We start from the raw sequence: 16372 nt of genomic DNA, 5'->3' as shown, positions 1-16372 counted from the left end.
TAATATGATATTTCTGAAGTGTATCCTTGAAGCCATGAGAGTTGAAAGGAGGTCCTCCATCTGTGACTAGTTCTCTGGGTAATCCAAACCTAACAAAGATCTCTTCAAATAAAAATGTTAGTACTGATTCTTCATTAGCTTTAAGGAGTGCCTTAGCTTCTACCCATTTAGTCATATAATCTGTGCACACTAATATGTACACTCTTTGATTGGATGGGGGATTAATGGGACCTATAAAATCTAATGCCCATCTCTCAAAAGGTTCGAGAATTACCTGGGGTTTGAGTGGTATTTCATCCCTGTGATTAGGCTGGCCCATTCTTTGACAGTTATCACAGGCCTTCACATATTTCCTTGCATCTTTGAAGAGTGAGGGCCAATAATAACCCATTCTGAGAACCTTGTGTGTTGTTCTTTTATCATCAAAATGCCCTCCACAAGGGCCATCATGACAAGCTTTTAACACATCATAAATTTCATCTTCACCAATGCATCTCCGGATTTCCTGATCGAGTCCTGTATGGAAAAGACACCCACTTATCCAGCTGTACCTAGCACTTTGCTGAATGATCTTTCTTTTTTCCCTGTGTGATAGGTGCGATGGTAATTTTCCTGCAACTAAATAGTTGGCAATGTCTGCATACCAAGGTGAGTGAGAAGATATTGCAAATAAATATTCATCAGGAAAAGAATCATCTACTGGAATATTTTCATCAGTTTTTAATCGAGAAAGGAAATCAGCAACTACATTTTCTTTTCCTGGCCTATCTACAATTGTGATGTCAAATTCTTGTAATAATAATAACCATCTGGTAACTCGAGCATTTGTAACTGATTTATTCATTAGATATTTAATGGCCAGTGATTAGTATGCACAAAAGTAATATAGCCAGTAATATAATGTCGAAACTTATTGATAGCATAAATGACTGCTAGGAATTCCTTCTCAGTGACTGTATAAATCAGTTCAACTGGTGTCATATTCTTACTGATAAAATAAATAGCATAGGGAAGACTATTTTCTTCTTGACCCAAGACAGCTCCAATTGCAGTATCTGAGGCATCAGAGGATATATGAAAGGGTAGTGCCCAATCAGGTCCTCCTAAAATGGGAGCTGTAGACAACTGATGTTTAAGTTCATTAAATGCTTTTTCACAATCATCAGTCCACTTAAATTCAACATTTTTTGTTAATAACACAAATAGAGGAGAAGTTATTTTGGAAAATTTCTTGATAAATCTTCTATAGTATCCAGCATGTCCTAAAAAGCCTCTTACATTAGTTTGTGTTTTGGGGATAGGGAGGGTTTGAATTACCTGTATTTTGGCTGGATCGACTTGAATTCCTAGGAATGAGATGAAGTGACCTAATACAATACCTCGATTCATCATCATATGACATTTTTCAGTGCTTAAGGCAAGGTGTGCTTCTACACGTCGCTTAAGTACTTTTTCAAGGTTCTGTAGTGCATCCTCAAAAGTCACTCCATAAGGAGTAAAGTCATCCATAAATATTTCTAAGGAATCATTTAGCATATTAGAAAAAATCCCTATCACTGCTCTTTGAAATGTTGCCGAAGCATTACATAGCCCGAATGGAAGAACCCTGTAAGCAAAGGTCCCCCATGGGCTAGTAAATGTGGTCTTGTCCTGGTGTTGAGGTGCAATCTTAATCTGATTGTATCCACTAAATCCGTCCAAAAATGAAAAGAATTTCTTACCTGCCAAATTATCTAATACCTGATCAATGAATGGTAAATGGAAATGGTCTTTCTGGGTGGCTTTATTTAGAGCTCTGTAATCCACACATACTCTCCATTTGCCATTTTTCTTGGGTACAATTACAAGTGGGGAAACCCACTCACTATCAGATATAGGATAAATAAATCCTGCATTCAACAGTTTTTGAAGTTATTCCTTCACAATTTCCCTTAAATTGGGATTCATCTGTCGTTGGGGTTGACAGACTGGGCGAGATCCTTCTTTAATATAAATGCGGTGGGTGCATAGCTTAGGAGTAATCCCCTTCATGTCTATATAATCCCATGCAAATGCTTCTTTATTCTCCCGGAGTAACTTTATTAACTGTTGTTTTTCATTATCAGTTAAGTTAGGATTTATATTTAATGTTTTGCCAGGCTCAATTGCTATTGTTGTACTTTTGGAGGAGCTGCCTACTATTGTCTGAGATAAATTTTTAGTTTTCAGGTTCTACTGAGATTCAGATTCCAAGATTGAAGTGAAGTGATTATACATTTTTGGGCTGACCGAAGAAGGTTCAGAAATGAAGCTACTGATTAATTCATCTTCGGTAGAATATTTGAAAGTTAAAGCTTGTCTGATAGTCAAGATAGGTTGGGTTCCTTCATCCTCATAATCTACCCATACAGAGTTGTCATTATTAATCATGGGTGTAGCATGAGGATAAAGGGTAAGCTGTTTGGTTTCCTGCCCATTAGAGATGGTCATTGATCCTGATCTACAGCTGATGAAAGCATCTGTTGTAGCTAGCCAAGGTATTCCTAGAATCAGTGGATGACCCCCCAACTTTGTTTTAGTTTGTAACACCACAAAATCAGCTGGGTAATTCCAGGATTCTACAGAAATGATTAGGTCTTCAATGACTCCTTCAGGTTTAATTGTATAGCGATCACCCAGCTCTAGAATGGTTGGAGTTTCCCTAATAAAGTTTTTTAACTGCAGTAATTGTGTTGTTTGAAGCGTCATAATGTTTATTGCAGCACCCAAATCTACTAGAACTTTAAAGACAAAGGTTTTTCCAACCTGAACTGTTACTGTAGGGTGACCGGGGTCACCATATTTCACAGGAGGATCTTTTTCTGTCATTAAAGCAGTTAGTTCTCCCATCACATGAACTGTGAGGGGGTCCTTAGCTTTTCTTCCAGGTTTTTTTATACAGATATCTCTAACAGTCCTAGCATAAATGGGAACATCTCTTAGCGCTTGCAACAATGGAATTTTAACATATAAATTCTGCAGTTCGCCTAAAAGGTTAAAAGCAGGTTGCTCAAGCGTTTTGGTGAGAGCCAGACGTTCAGGGAATGGCAGATCTGCTGTTTGAACATTGTTGTTAGATGTTGATTCAATTGTTTCAGCATTATTGTTAGTTGGTTTTTCTTTTCCAACTTTCTCTTTATCAAAGTCAGTAATGTCATCAATGATGGGTTCAACAATTCCCCCTGAACGAAGATGGATATCGTTACATTGCATAGGGGAGACAAGCTGATTTTGAACATCAATTACTTGCAGAGCTTTATTGTTATTTGGGTTGGGGTTAGGTTGCACAGGCAGCTGTGGTCTAATTGCTTGGTTATTCGGAGGAGTATTGGATGGTAAGGAAAGAGATTGTTGATGCTGAGGAAATGGCATTTGCTGGGCTGCCCAGTTCGGATTCCATTGATTAAAATACGATTGTTGGGGAGCCCAAGGATTCCACATGGTAGGATCAGGAAAAGGAAGACTTGGTTGCTGCATGGGTAGAAAATTCATCGTATTAAAGGGTGGGTACTGCATTTGGTTCATGGGTGGGTAATTCGTTTGAAAAGGAGAATGATTATTCCAATGACTAAATGATGTGTTAGAATTCATACCTTGTCTTTGTGGCCATTTCCTCCTCTGTGTCATCAGGTACACTGCTTCAGCCTCTTCTTCAGTTGACTGTAGTGCTGCTTTTATTCCCGGCAGAGAGGGGCATTGCTGGGTCTCATGGTCCTTTTCACAGATCATGCAGACTCGCACCTTATCTAGTGGGCATTCCCTGAGTGGGTGTTTTTCTCTGCATTTAGAACAAAAAATAGCTAGGGCAGCTTCTGCTTCTGCCTGTTTCTTTTTTACCTGCAGAGCATCAATTTGTGAAGCAAAAGAGCTTAACATTTCATTTTTAAATTCTTCCAACAAATTACCTATTTCAGCCCTTGTTGCTCCTCCACTTGCTGACTTCTAGACTCTTGAGTATACGATGTCCCTACTTTTTGGTCTACTTGCTGCTCCTCTTGAACATCTCATACAGAGGTTGATAATTTCATCAAATGGTTCCTTGGAAATATCCCCTTTTCCAAGCATATTTAACATGTCCAAGCAGTCATCTCGTACCCCTTTCAACAATATTGTTTTCAGAATATCTTTACTCATGGTAGGGTGGTCAGACCGTTGCAGATTATACTGCAGTCTTTCCACAAAGTCCTCCAGATTCTCGTCCTCCTTCTGAACCATTTTAAACAACTCTTCCTTCCTCTCTCTTGTTCGGCAGTAATCCTGATATTTGGCCAGAAAACTTTCTTTCATCTGATCCCAGGTAGTGATTGCCTGAGCTCCTAAGCTCATAAACCACCTTAACGCATTCCCTTTCAGTGTTGCTGGAAACAGTTTTAGTTTCTGATTAGGGCTCACATAATCATAACTCCTACATAGTATATCAAATTCAAAGAGGAATTCATCCGGGTCTTAAGAGGATAACCCATGAAAGTTGGGTAATGCTGAAAGTGGAATGTTCTTCATAGGGGTTTCCCCTCTCGGGAGCTCCCCAATAGGGAACTCCAGGGTAGAGAGTGAGTTTTCCCCCCTTCCTTCTGCTCTGTTATCCTCCATTGGTCTTTTTCCTGAATCGCTTGCTCTATCTTCAGTATCTTCTGTCTCTTCAGGTTCTTCTACCAGTTCCTCAGTGTGCTCTGGTACTTCCAGATTCCTTTCAGGTCCTAGTACTTCCTCTATCTGTCGATTTGTTTGTGAGGAATACTAGATCTGAGGTCTCCGGGAACTCGTCCTCTGTGATGTCTCGGCCTTTGAAATAATTTCGTCAATGAAGGTCTTTCTTCCTCCCCCGCCTTTGTCACCTGTGAAATTAGGTTTCCTGCGTCCTCTCATGCACCTGTTATTTTTAAAAGGAAATCATTAATGCTTTTAAAATCTCTAGTCGCCTTCCCCGGCAACGGCGCCAAAATGTTGGCTACTTGAATTGTTTATTGATTAAACAGTCGAGTACCACATTAATTTGTCAACCTGGGAAAGTCCTTTTATTTCAAAGGTGACCTCGTACTGTATGTACTCAACTCAGCATTAAAAGCTGTAGTATGCACAATTATATTTTCTATCAAAGTCCTTACTCTATGTTATAGCAGTTAAAATATATTGCAGAGATGAAATGAAAGCAGTTAACTAAGAATACAAATCTGCAAAGAAAAATAATGGCTGCTCTGTTAGCAGAGGATCAGGACCCTATCCTCAGGGTAAGGATGTTCAGCACCTGCCCCTGTAACCAAATTGCCAATACACACTGCAATTCCTAATCACCGGTGAAGTACTCTTTTACAATATCAAGCAACTAACAAAACAACGTATCAGCAAAAGGAAATTATCAGAGGTAATGCTACAGAATCCAAACAGAGTATCAGCAAAAGGAAATTATCAGAGATAATGCTACAGAATTCAAACACACTCACACACTAACAGAAAATAAATGGGTGAATCTTGTGAAGAAGGTGGGCCCTGTCCCTCTCACAAGATTCCCCAGAACACAGCTGCCGAATTAGATGCTCAAAACAACCTTTTATTCATCTCCCAAAATGTCCAGTTACAATGAAGCTTCAGACTTGCTTTTGTTTTTCAAAATTTCCCTTACAACTTGGTTTCTTTCTCCCCCCTTTCTAATGTAGATGTCTCCTCTTTATAGAGGAGACATCTATTACAATAGACCGTCATGGTTCATTTAGTTTAACCTTTTTGTCAAAAATAAGAAATCCATCCTTGTTACAGGATGCCGCTACAACAGTGTGACGGTGTATTCTTTCTTCGGCCTCTTACTGTTACACAGCAAACCTCAACCGTCTTCTTGGAATCCTCATACTATCTTTTGCCGCTTCACCATTGTTGCTGATTTAGTAAACTCATGTTGTTCCTGGTGTTTCAGCAACTGTAACTGTGTTTTACCCTTTCTGGACAGTTGCTGATCGTGCTGTGTCAGCATGGAACTCTGCCGATCTTCTGATAGTTGTTGTTTCCTCTTGTCATTTCCAGTGTTCCAGTTGTTGCAAAATAACGTTTTCGCTTCTTTAGATAGTTGTTGTTGCTGGTGTTGCAGCAACTGCGTAGTTGCTATTTCTGGTGTTGCAGCAACTACGTAGTTGCTGTTTCTGGTGTTGCAGCAACTACGAACTATAATTTCTGCAGACTTTGAATGATTAGGTCATTATATAATCGAGGCTTTCAACTTATGGACTGAAGAGGGTAATATTATAGCAAAAATACAAGGTCAAAAGTGGTCAATTTGGAGTCCTAACACTTTGTTATGAAATGTTTCATTTAAAACATTTACTTATAAAGGTTCTAGAATCTTAATGAAGAGAATTTTCATGAATCCTTTGGAGGGAAGTGTTGTGCATTACATTCACTTTGAACATACATATGATAAAAAGAAACACCAATAAAGAAACAAAATTGTTAATGTTTCTTATGCCATTGTCTTGTGGCGTTTCTTTTGCAACATGTGGTGCAAATGCTAGTTATATCTTACTCAATGTTGCATGCATGGACAAACATATCATTACCATGGAACTTTTCTTATTTATAATAATAGATGCATCATGTACATGAAGAAAGCATATATGGATTTAGATTTATTTTACTTTTGAATTTATGAAAAAGAAAACTAAAGTTTTAAAGTACAGTATACATGCCTTATAATAAAATCTACAAAAATATACAAATATCTAACCCTTTACCACTTCAATACTAACATTAAAAGATGAAAACCTTATTGATAAGAAAATATGCAAAAATAGATAAAGATTTGATCCCTTACCACTCCAATACTAACATTTAAATATGAAAACTTTATTATTTAATATTATTTATTTGTTTTATACATATTTTAACAATTCCTTTATTTATCTATAAATATGGCACAAAAAATATGTATGGTAAGAATACAAAGGAGTACGTAAGATTTTTTTGAGATGTGGGTCCCCCTTAGAGTGGACCACATAGTTTCGTGACCTTTACACCCCGAAGTTCTTCAACATAACACATTACCACCATCTACTCTAAAAGTTAACTAAATTATATCTTAAAAAAGGTTGTTATTATTATTAATTATAAAAAAAAATTAATATATGAGTAAAACATACATATTTAAGAAAACATCAAAGATTTTTAATCATAGATATTCACCCCTACTTTACCATGGACATTTTTAACTTGTAAATAAACTTTGTTACAATACCATGGGTGAATACCAAATACTTAACTCAAGCTTATATGACACGATTTAGTAATTATCAACAATATCATTTAAACTTGTATCATATGAACATGAACTATGTTTTCTTGGGCATGATATTAACTCATGGTTGTATGAAAGCATATTTAATGAGGATAAATTTTAATCCTTTGTATTATTTAACTCATATATTAATTATTTTTTAATTAATAATAATAATAATAATAATAATAATAATTTAAAATAGAATTATAATTTAGTTAATTTTTATGATTTTTTTTTTAATTTTGACAATGTGAATTGTGTCATCAACTAAGTGTTTGATGGGTATCAATATTTACTCACAATTAATCAATTTAATTGAAAGGGAAAAAATGGGGTAACTATATTTGAGATAAACCTCAACCTTTGATCTAATATGACTAATAGAATATCATGTGCCCATTAAATCCCTACCATCTAGGTAATAATTAATTGATAATTGAATTAAAATTAAAAATCCTTATTCGAAAATATACAAGCATGTATATATGTTTTTGTTAGTGAAAATTACTTTATTAGTTAATACAAACAATATCAGTATGATAACACAAATCCAAATCTCACACATGAAATTGTTAAATTGGACTTATAATTGTACCTTCCATTCATGGAATGTAAAAAACATGTTAACAAGGCTTTGTTTAACTACTAAAAGTGGGGTGTTGTTTTTATCAATCCCATGGATAGTCATTCATTACAAGTATTATGCAACTTTGATAAGATAAAATTAGCGTTTGTTTATAAAAAGGTGTTTGTTTTATAGTTTAATTATCCTTAATATGGGACAAAGAATTTTGTTATAAGACTTATCCCAATCAAGGACCATTGAGTTAAAGGAGTGCTTCAAACCATCTAGTTAAATGAGTGCTTCAGTTATTATATTATGTCCAATTCATTACGTTATTATATTATGTCCAATCAAGGACTGGTTAGTTGAAAATAGGTTTTTGTAATTTATGAGGTACTCTACCACATAGTAATATCTTACATCAAACCTAAATTAGTAGTAATATTACTTATCAAACATGAAATAGTAATAGACCTTAATATGTTTACTCTTAGTAGTCATGACATAAGAGTACTTTAACTAGTTTTTTTAAACCTTAATGTGTTTATCTGTAGAAGACATGACATAAGAACACACAAACCAAATTTTGTTACCATCATTGTTTTCATAGGTTTGGACAATAAGTCTAATAGCTTATATATATAGTCATAGCTTAAATGTTTTATGCTTTGTTTTCTTATCAATTGAATCTAATGATAACGACAAAATTTTGATAAATTCTTTCAAATTAATGATATGTAATTAATTGGAAAAAATTATCAAAATGAGTGCGAATTACAAAAATCTAAATAAAAAATGATACAATTTTTAATTAAATCACAATTTTATTTTACTTAAATAAAATAAATCTAACTTGAATATTGTACAAACTCAACATTCCAACTTTACAATTCCAATAATTTGTAAAGAAATTTTAAATAAAATTAATAAAAATAAAGATACTTAAAATAGGGAAAATTTTAAATTTTAAAACACCCTATCAACTATACCAACCAACAATCTAACTCTATTCACATTTTGACTAAAAAGTAGCACAACCCATATCATGGAAATTACATTCTAAAACGGATGAAAATAGACAAATTTACATTCTAAAATGGATGAAAATAGATAGATGTCTTACATCTAGCAAATTCAAACAAACCTCACAAAACTTCAAACGATTTGATCGCGTAATTTCACCCACCCGCTTAGGGCAGCCAATTAAGCAGAGAACTATGTTTCAAAAACGAAAAAGGGACAATTTATAAAAGGGCCCGTTATATTATAATAATAACATCTAACGTTAACTTATAATGTTATATTATAATAATATATCTGATTTTTTGATAAAGAAATGGGCCCACATTTTTCCTGACACGCGTTAATACGACTTGCGTGGGTTCCACCGATGCCATAGAAATATTAATTTATAATATATGTGGGAGCAGCGCATATCAATTTTCGAAATCGGGATTGAGGCAAACCCTGTAGCCTGTCGCCACTGTCTCTGCTCTGGTATGGGCTCCCATGGACATAGGCATGGCATTCATACGTTCGCTTCTCACCTGGAGCATTAATGGGCCAATAACCCTGAAAATATGGCTTTCCATCACGATTGGAATTCAACCGTACCACGCATTCGTTGTATGTGGAGTGCGTGGTGCCTCACATCGCACGATTTGACGCGGCACACCTTATATAATCAACATCACCCCTGCAGGCTGCCATCACTAGTGCCTCTCTGCCTGACAGAGTTGTGTGTCTGCGTTTAATTATTTCTTTGAACGCCATCGCCATGTCTGCATTTCGATCGTTCCTGTGGGCATTTGTGTTACGGACATTCTTGTTGGGGGTTTATGCTGAAGCACAGAATGTTGGAGCGGTATTGTTTTTCGGAGACTCTTATGGAGATCCCGGAAACAACAACCACATTCCCACATTAATCAAGAGTAATTTCCATCCCTATGGAAGAAATTTCGTGGGAGGCAATCCCACTGGGAGATTCTCCGATGGAAAAATTCTTCCAGATTATTTGGGTAAGCACAATAGTTAGTTAGTAATTGCGCAGACGACTAATTTTTTTTTATTGTTACAGATATCTAAATTATACGTGGTTTTGGTGTTCAAATGAATATATAGTTGCAGGGCTTGGCATCAAAGAGCTGCTGCCAGCATATCTTGATCCGAACCTTCAAGAACATGACTTGATCACAGGCGTTAGTTTCTCCTCATCAGGGACCGGATTAGACAATCTCACCTCTGCCACTTTAGTAAATAATGACTGCCTATCCTCTATATCCACTCACTCATCATCAAATTAAATGAAATTATTTTTTTTTCAGAAAAAATTAAATGAAATTATTTGCACTTATATTTGTATAAGGTTTCTGAATGTAAGTTTATATGAGTAAAATTATATAAGATTTCTGAAATTATTGGCACTTATATTTGTATAAGATTTCTGAATGTAAGTTTATATGAGTAAAATTATTTACACACTTGTTTTTAGATTTATAAAAATATTAATTGGGAATTTGTTTCTAACTATCCAATATGATTCATCATCCAAACAATTTAGATAAACTAATTTTCTATTGTTAAGATATTTCAAATATTCTGTATTCATCATATTATTAGATCTGCTTTTATTTTAGTAAACGAGATGGTAGATGTCGAAACTGGCTAATTATTACTGGACGATATGAATTTGGCAGTCGGTGATTCCAATGTGGAAAGAAATCGAATATTTCAAGGAATATCGAACTCGGGTGGCCAAGCTGGTGGGAGGTATAGAGAAGGCTGCCATGTTGTTGAATACAGCAGTGGCGTTTATCAGCATTGGCACTAATGACTTCATTGCAAATTATTTTCTGGAACCAATTCGCCCATCGCACTTTACAGTTTCCCAATACGTAGATTTTCTATTGCGCACATTATCTGGATATATTGAGGTTTGAATATTCTCACTCAACTTTATGTAACCTAAGAAATTGTCAACAAATATTTAATATATTTGTATCTCAATTATTGTTGCAGGAGCTGTACAGTTTGGATGTGCGTAGGATTGGGGTAATAAACCTACCTCCTTTAGGCTGTCTACCCTTTGAAAAAGCTCTGCATATCAAAGTAGGAGGAGAGTGCGCAGAGAAAGTGAACGAGGCAGCAGCTGAATTTAATGAAAAACTCATATCGAGCATTGATGGACTGAAAGCTAAGCTTCCTGGACTGAAAATTGTTTCTCTCAAATATTACGACATTGTGTTAGACGCTATAAAAGATCCAGCTAAATATGGTAGGTATAGTAAAGCTATATTCTTCCCTTGTGTTGCAATTTTCTATTAAGGGGGTTGGTGTAAGAAATTAATTAAGGAGGTAATTAATTTCAATTTTCATGTATTTAAATTAAATAAATTTCTAAATACTTAAATAAATATTTAAAATATTTGTTATTTGTGTTAATTATTTTTCAATATTTTTTTATTAAATTTATTATATACATACTCTTGAAAATTATATTGATTAATAAAATAGATTGACGCTTCAAAATTAAAAAATACCCCAAACAAACACCATATTTATATAATGTTCACTATTACATATTCACATTTAATTTGACTGTGTTATTTTGCAGGGTTTGAAGTGACGGGAAAAGCTTGCTGTGCCACTGGTTCCATTGAATTCGGGTATCTGTGTAACGAGGCGATACCGTTTACATGTAGTGATGCTTCAAAATATGTATTCTTCGATTCAATTCATCTTACTCAGAAGTCTTACGCAATCATCTCTGAAATATTTCTAAAAGAAGGGGTTTCACAGCTCTTGTAAATCCATTAATATTGTCCGTGTTGTTGCGAAGGAAACATTTTACATTCAATAAGAAGCGCTTCTGCTTCTACTGTAATTTTTGTAATGCATTAAATTGCAAGACCAAGACAATTCTCCTCTGAACGCCAATAAATCTAGCCATCGTTAATGGGTGAAGTAGAGTTGTTGATGGATTGGGTAAATTTATGTTAAAAATTATTATTATATTAGCATTTTTATTTTGATTATAGATTTTGGAAATATTTCATAATCAAACTAATAATAACAAGTATTATGCTAGGGATATAATCTAGCTCATCCTAAGTATTATACAGCTTTTTTTTTCTGAAACAAAAAATCAATTGTTTGAATTTACATGGCTGCTCATTAGATGCTAAAGATCTTTCCAAAATTTACAATTCTTGTAAACTATTGTTGACTAAATATTTACTTTAAAATTAATAATTCTTTTGATCAAATCAAATAAATAAAAATATAACTCTTTTTGAATCAAGATCTCTGTGATCCATAATAATTATAATAAAATCTTTTAGTAAAAATCACATCAGAGATATTCTAGTCCACCAGTTTCGAATCAGCCAATATGACTCATCTTCAACACAACTGTTTTTTATCCATAAAAATATCTTTTAATTATTGAAATATAATAACACCTTGTAATGAAATTGTAACTTTGTATTATTTAAATTATATTTTTAATATATAAAATAATGATATTTAAAAAAATAAATATGTTAGATCAACTTTTAATATTTAAAATTAATAGCATTTTAATTAAAATTTTAAATGATTAAAACTAACTAACCATATCAATTTACTAATTTTTATATATTCAAATTTATTTATTTATTTTTGAATCACACCCAAAACATAAATTTCGTTTACTGAAAAACACTGAAATGCACCAAGTCCATCGATTTGTACTCATGTAAAGGTATGGACGTTATGGATTTGCATTAACTCAAAATTAATAAAAATTTAAAAAGTGTGAAATATTTAGATTTTAATTATATGCATTTATATTAATTCAGTATTAATAAAAAATTGAAATTGAAAAGTATGAAATATTTATATTGGTAATAATTTGAAATTATTATAAGGGTTAATTATTTGTTAGGTTGTATTTATTTATTTTTAATTAAATTAAATTGTATATATAAAAGTTATGCAAATTTTAAGATATTTGTAAATTTAATTTTTGGGTTGAGAAATTGTACTTTAAAGTATTTAAGTTATTAAAATTAAATTATATCAACTTTTAATATGATTAGATTTTTACTTATAATATTTCAAATTTATAATTTTCATATCAGTGAATGCTTACATTTAATTGTAAATTTATATATATATAAAATGATGATGATGATGATGATGATGGTTAACATCCAGTGAGACCAAACATTGGTCTATCGGCCCTAAAGAAACAAATTATTTATTTTGATTTAAGATTTTATTCCTATGCTCAAAAAGCTTGGAGAGAAGCCTCCCGAGCTCATTATAATTTTGACATTGTTAAAGGCTAGGAAGGTCAGTATTGTAACAAAGATTGTGAAACTGAGATCTAATGTGGTTGTACACGGGGCACTCTAAGAGGAAGTGGTTTTCATCCTCGATGTTCCTATTCTCACATATATGGCAGATCCTTTCCATCCATGGTGTTTTAGGAACTACCCAACGACCTGTTTTACTATGGAGCTCATGAGAATTCGTTCTAATCTTTGCTATACTAGTTTTCTTCTTTGAGCTAGTTAAAATAGAGAGATAGTTTTGATCTTCTAGGGTGGGGTTGATGACCTTCTTATAATAACGTAATTTTCTTTTAGCCGCTAAATCTTTCTCACACCACATTTTTCTTTGAACTTAGAAGTAACAATATCTTTATTGTTATTAGTATTTTGCAATGCATCATTCTTGTTGATCTCCCAATAGTTTAACCAGGCCCTTGTGTCCTTATGCCACCCCCAATTGAGCCTTAGGTGGTTTTGGCTAGAATTTAAAGCTAGCTTAGGAAGTCTATGATTGTCTATGTTATTAAGTTTGTGCTTGTACAACAGAAACCTAATCATAGCTAGGCTCTCAATAGGGGAAAGACGTGCTTCTATAAGGAGAATAGGATAGGGTGTATTACTTTTAATTTTCAGGTTATAAGTTATAAAACGCTTCTGGATTTGCTCAATCTTTCTCCATGATTCTCTGGAGATGCTGCAACCCCAAGCCTCATAGCCATATAAGATAACAGGAGTGACTAAAGTTTCAAAGAGGAACTTCTTTTTATCCCACATTACGAGGTTTGTTGTTTTACAATTATTTTCAAGACCAAAATAAGCTTTCCACCCCACATTAATCCTTTTCTCAATGCTATGGTTCTAGTTGAACTTGTGATGAATATCAATTCCTAGGTACTTGTAAGAATACACTTCCTCCAAGTTATTATTGTCATACATAAAATTAGCGTAAGTGTCCTTCTTGGATTTGATAATCATAACTTTTGTTTTGTCAGTGTTAACAGTCATACCCACGGTAGAGCATAAATCCTTAAGAAGCCTGAGTTGCTTATCAAGATCAGATGGGCACCTTGCGAAAAGAACAATATCATCAGCATAGAGAAGAAGGATGACAACTATCCTAGCTAAGATCGTGCCATCACATCCCGCTTCCTCTAAATAGCCTTTTGAGCTTATCAATGTAAATGCCAAATAGGGTAGGGGAGAGGGGGAAACCTTTTTTAACTCCGATGTTACACTTAATATCTTTCGACCACCCCTCATTGCTCTTTAGCTTGGCCATTACATTCTCGTATAACCTTATAGTGGTAGCTCTCAACTCGAGAGGAACCTTTAGCTCTTCTAATCTATTCCAAAGGTTGTATCTAGGAACCGTATCGAAAGCCTTTCTAAAGTCCACAAAGCAACAAAATAATTTGGATTTATCATTACGACATTCCTCCTCAATGATCCTAAGCGTAACGAGGTGGTCTGTTGTTGAGTGATGCCTTCTAAAACCTGCTTGGCCTTTAGCCTACTTACCTTCACTTTCAAGCCATATGATTAACTTCTTTTCCACAATACTACCATATAACTTTCTTAAGAGGGGGCTGATCATAATTGTCCGATAATTAGAGGGGTTATTTGTATCCCCAGTTTTAAAAATTGGGATAATGAGGCTCTCAGTCCAAGGTTTAGGGAACCCTTGCTTGACTACTTGATTGAAAAGCTTGTGGATTTGGGGGATGAGGATAGAACCTCCAATTTTTAAGATTTCTGCCTGGTAATGTCCTTAGCTTTCCCATTAACGAGGTGGTTAACCCAAAACTTAATGTCTTCTAAAGAGAAAATTTCTTTCATTGTGAGCAGGGTTTCCAAATTATCCATGACATTTGGAGATTCATAAAGCTTTTGAAGATAGGAATTCCAATCATGAAGAGCAATTTTATTATCATCTTTAGTTTTCCTAGTCAAAATCTGCCTCCAAAATTTCTTAGGAGCTACCTTAGAGAGGTGTAAGAGATTCTCCCGTCTTTGATGAATGCACTGCCTCTCTTTCCTTTTAGTTAGGGCTTTGTATATTTTTATCTTGTCCATTTTAAGAGATTCATCAACAGGTTCCTTAATTGCTCTCCTCGCACTTTTACAATCTTTGTCATACCATGGATTGGTTTTGCTATTATTTTCATTATTTGAAACTTCAATTGAGAACTTGTTAATAGAATATGAGAGGGTTGTAGTAAAATTATGGTAAATGTCTTCTATGTTGTCTATACTAGATAAAGGAAGCAAATTAGTTTTTAATTCATTTAGAAAGAGATTGTTTTTATTTCTATCAAATATTAAGTTCTTTTGGCTATAAGTATTATTTTTTGTGGGAACTTTTTTCATGACAAAATTGAGAGTTATAAGTAAAGGCCTATGATCAAAGTCAGGTTCATGGTTGTTTAAGATGTCAAAATTTATTATTTCGTTGTATAATGGGAGATCGGAAATAACATAGTCTACTACGCTGCTACCAAGTACATGGATGCAGGTCATCTTGTTGGAATTGGGCCACTTCTTTAGACCATTGCAAATTATGAGATCCTGAGCACTACAAAGCTTGACTAGCTCCAACCCAAACAAATTTTCCCCGAGGTCTTCAGAGCTCCTTTTGTACCTACTAGCCAGAGTAGGGTCTTCGTCTAACCAAAGAGAATTAGGGTTGGAATGATTGCTTAGAATAATAGCTTGGTTGTTTGAAGTTCGAGCATTAAATCCACCTATTAAAAGGATATTACCGTCATTCCTTAGGCTAGAAATATCATTCTCTTAGCCATTGTAAGGGTTAGTTTTTTCTAGATTCTTCTTCTTATAGAAGTTAGAATTGATGGGGGGGAAATAACTTATTGCTATGTAGGACTTTTCATTATTAATGTCACTGATCTCTATCCAACTATATTAGTTGTGAGGGTTGTTTTTATAAATCCTAGCATGGGGGGAGATGTTCTTCTTAATGTAACAAACTATTCCCCCAATGCCTCTACGAGAGGATCGCTTGTTTCAGGTAAACCATAGCGTAAAGCCATCTATGTTAGGGACCTTAGATTCTTCGTGTTCCCAAGTTTCAACAAGCAAAATAATATCAACATCATTTGAAATCCAACTTAGCTTGGGGCCTTTGTTCCATGAGAAGCCCCGACAGTTCCAAGAAAGGATCTGGAGCATGTTTAATTGCTATTGATTACTATCTTT

General features: G+C 34.2%; 1 protein-coding gene across 1 annotated transcript; it reads left to right on the top strand.

Annotated features, from left to right (window-relative positions):
- Positions 1-9575: 9575 nt before the first annotated feature.
- LOC149162171 (GDSL esterase/lipase At2g04570-like) lies at positions 9576-11779 on the top strand. Its single transcript, XM_089435634.1, has 5 exons — positions 9576-9862; positions 9966-10096; positions 10541-10777; positions 10863-11118; positions 11458-11779. Exons 1-5 carry the CDS (start codon positions 9622-9624, stop codon positions 11649-11651), a joined length of 1059 nt encoding a protein of 352 aa, XP_089291760.1. The 5' UTR covers positions 9576-9621; the 3' UTR covers positions 11652-11779.
- The last annotated feature ends 4593 nt before the right edge of the window (positions 11780-16372 follow it).

This window comes from Pinus tabuliformis, chromosome 5_2 (genome assembly GCF_031772625.1).
Source record: "Pinus tabuliformis cultivar Carrire ecotype Pingquan chromosome 5_2, CPIR1, whole genome shotgun sequence".
Taxonomy (NCBI): Eukaryota; Viridiplantae; Streptophyta; class Pinopsida; order Pinales; family Pinaceae; genus Pinus; species Pinus tabuliformis.
Note: the sequence above shows the minus strand (reverse complement) of the source record. Positions and strands in the feature narration are given on the sequence as shown.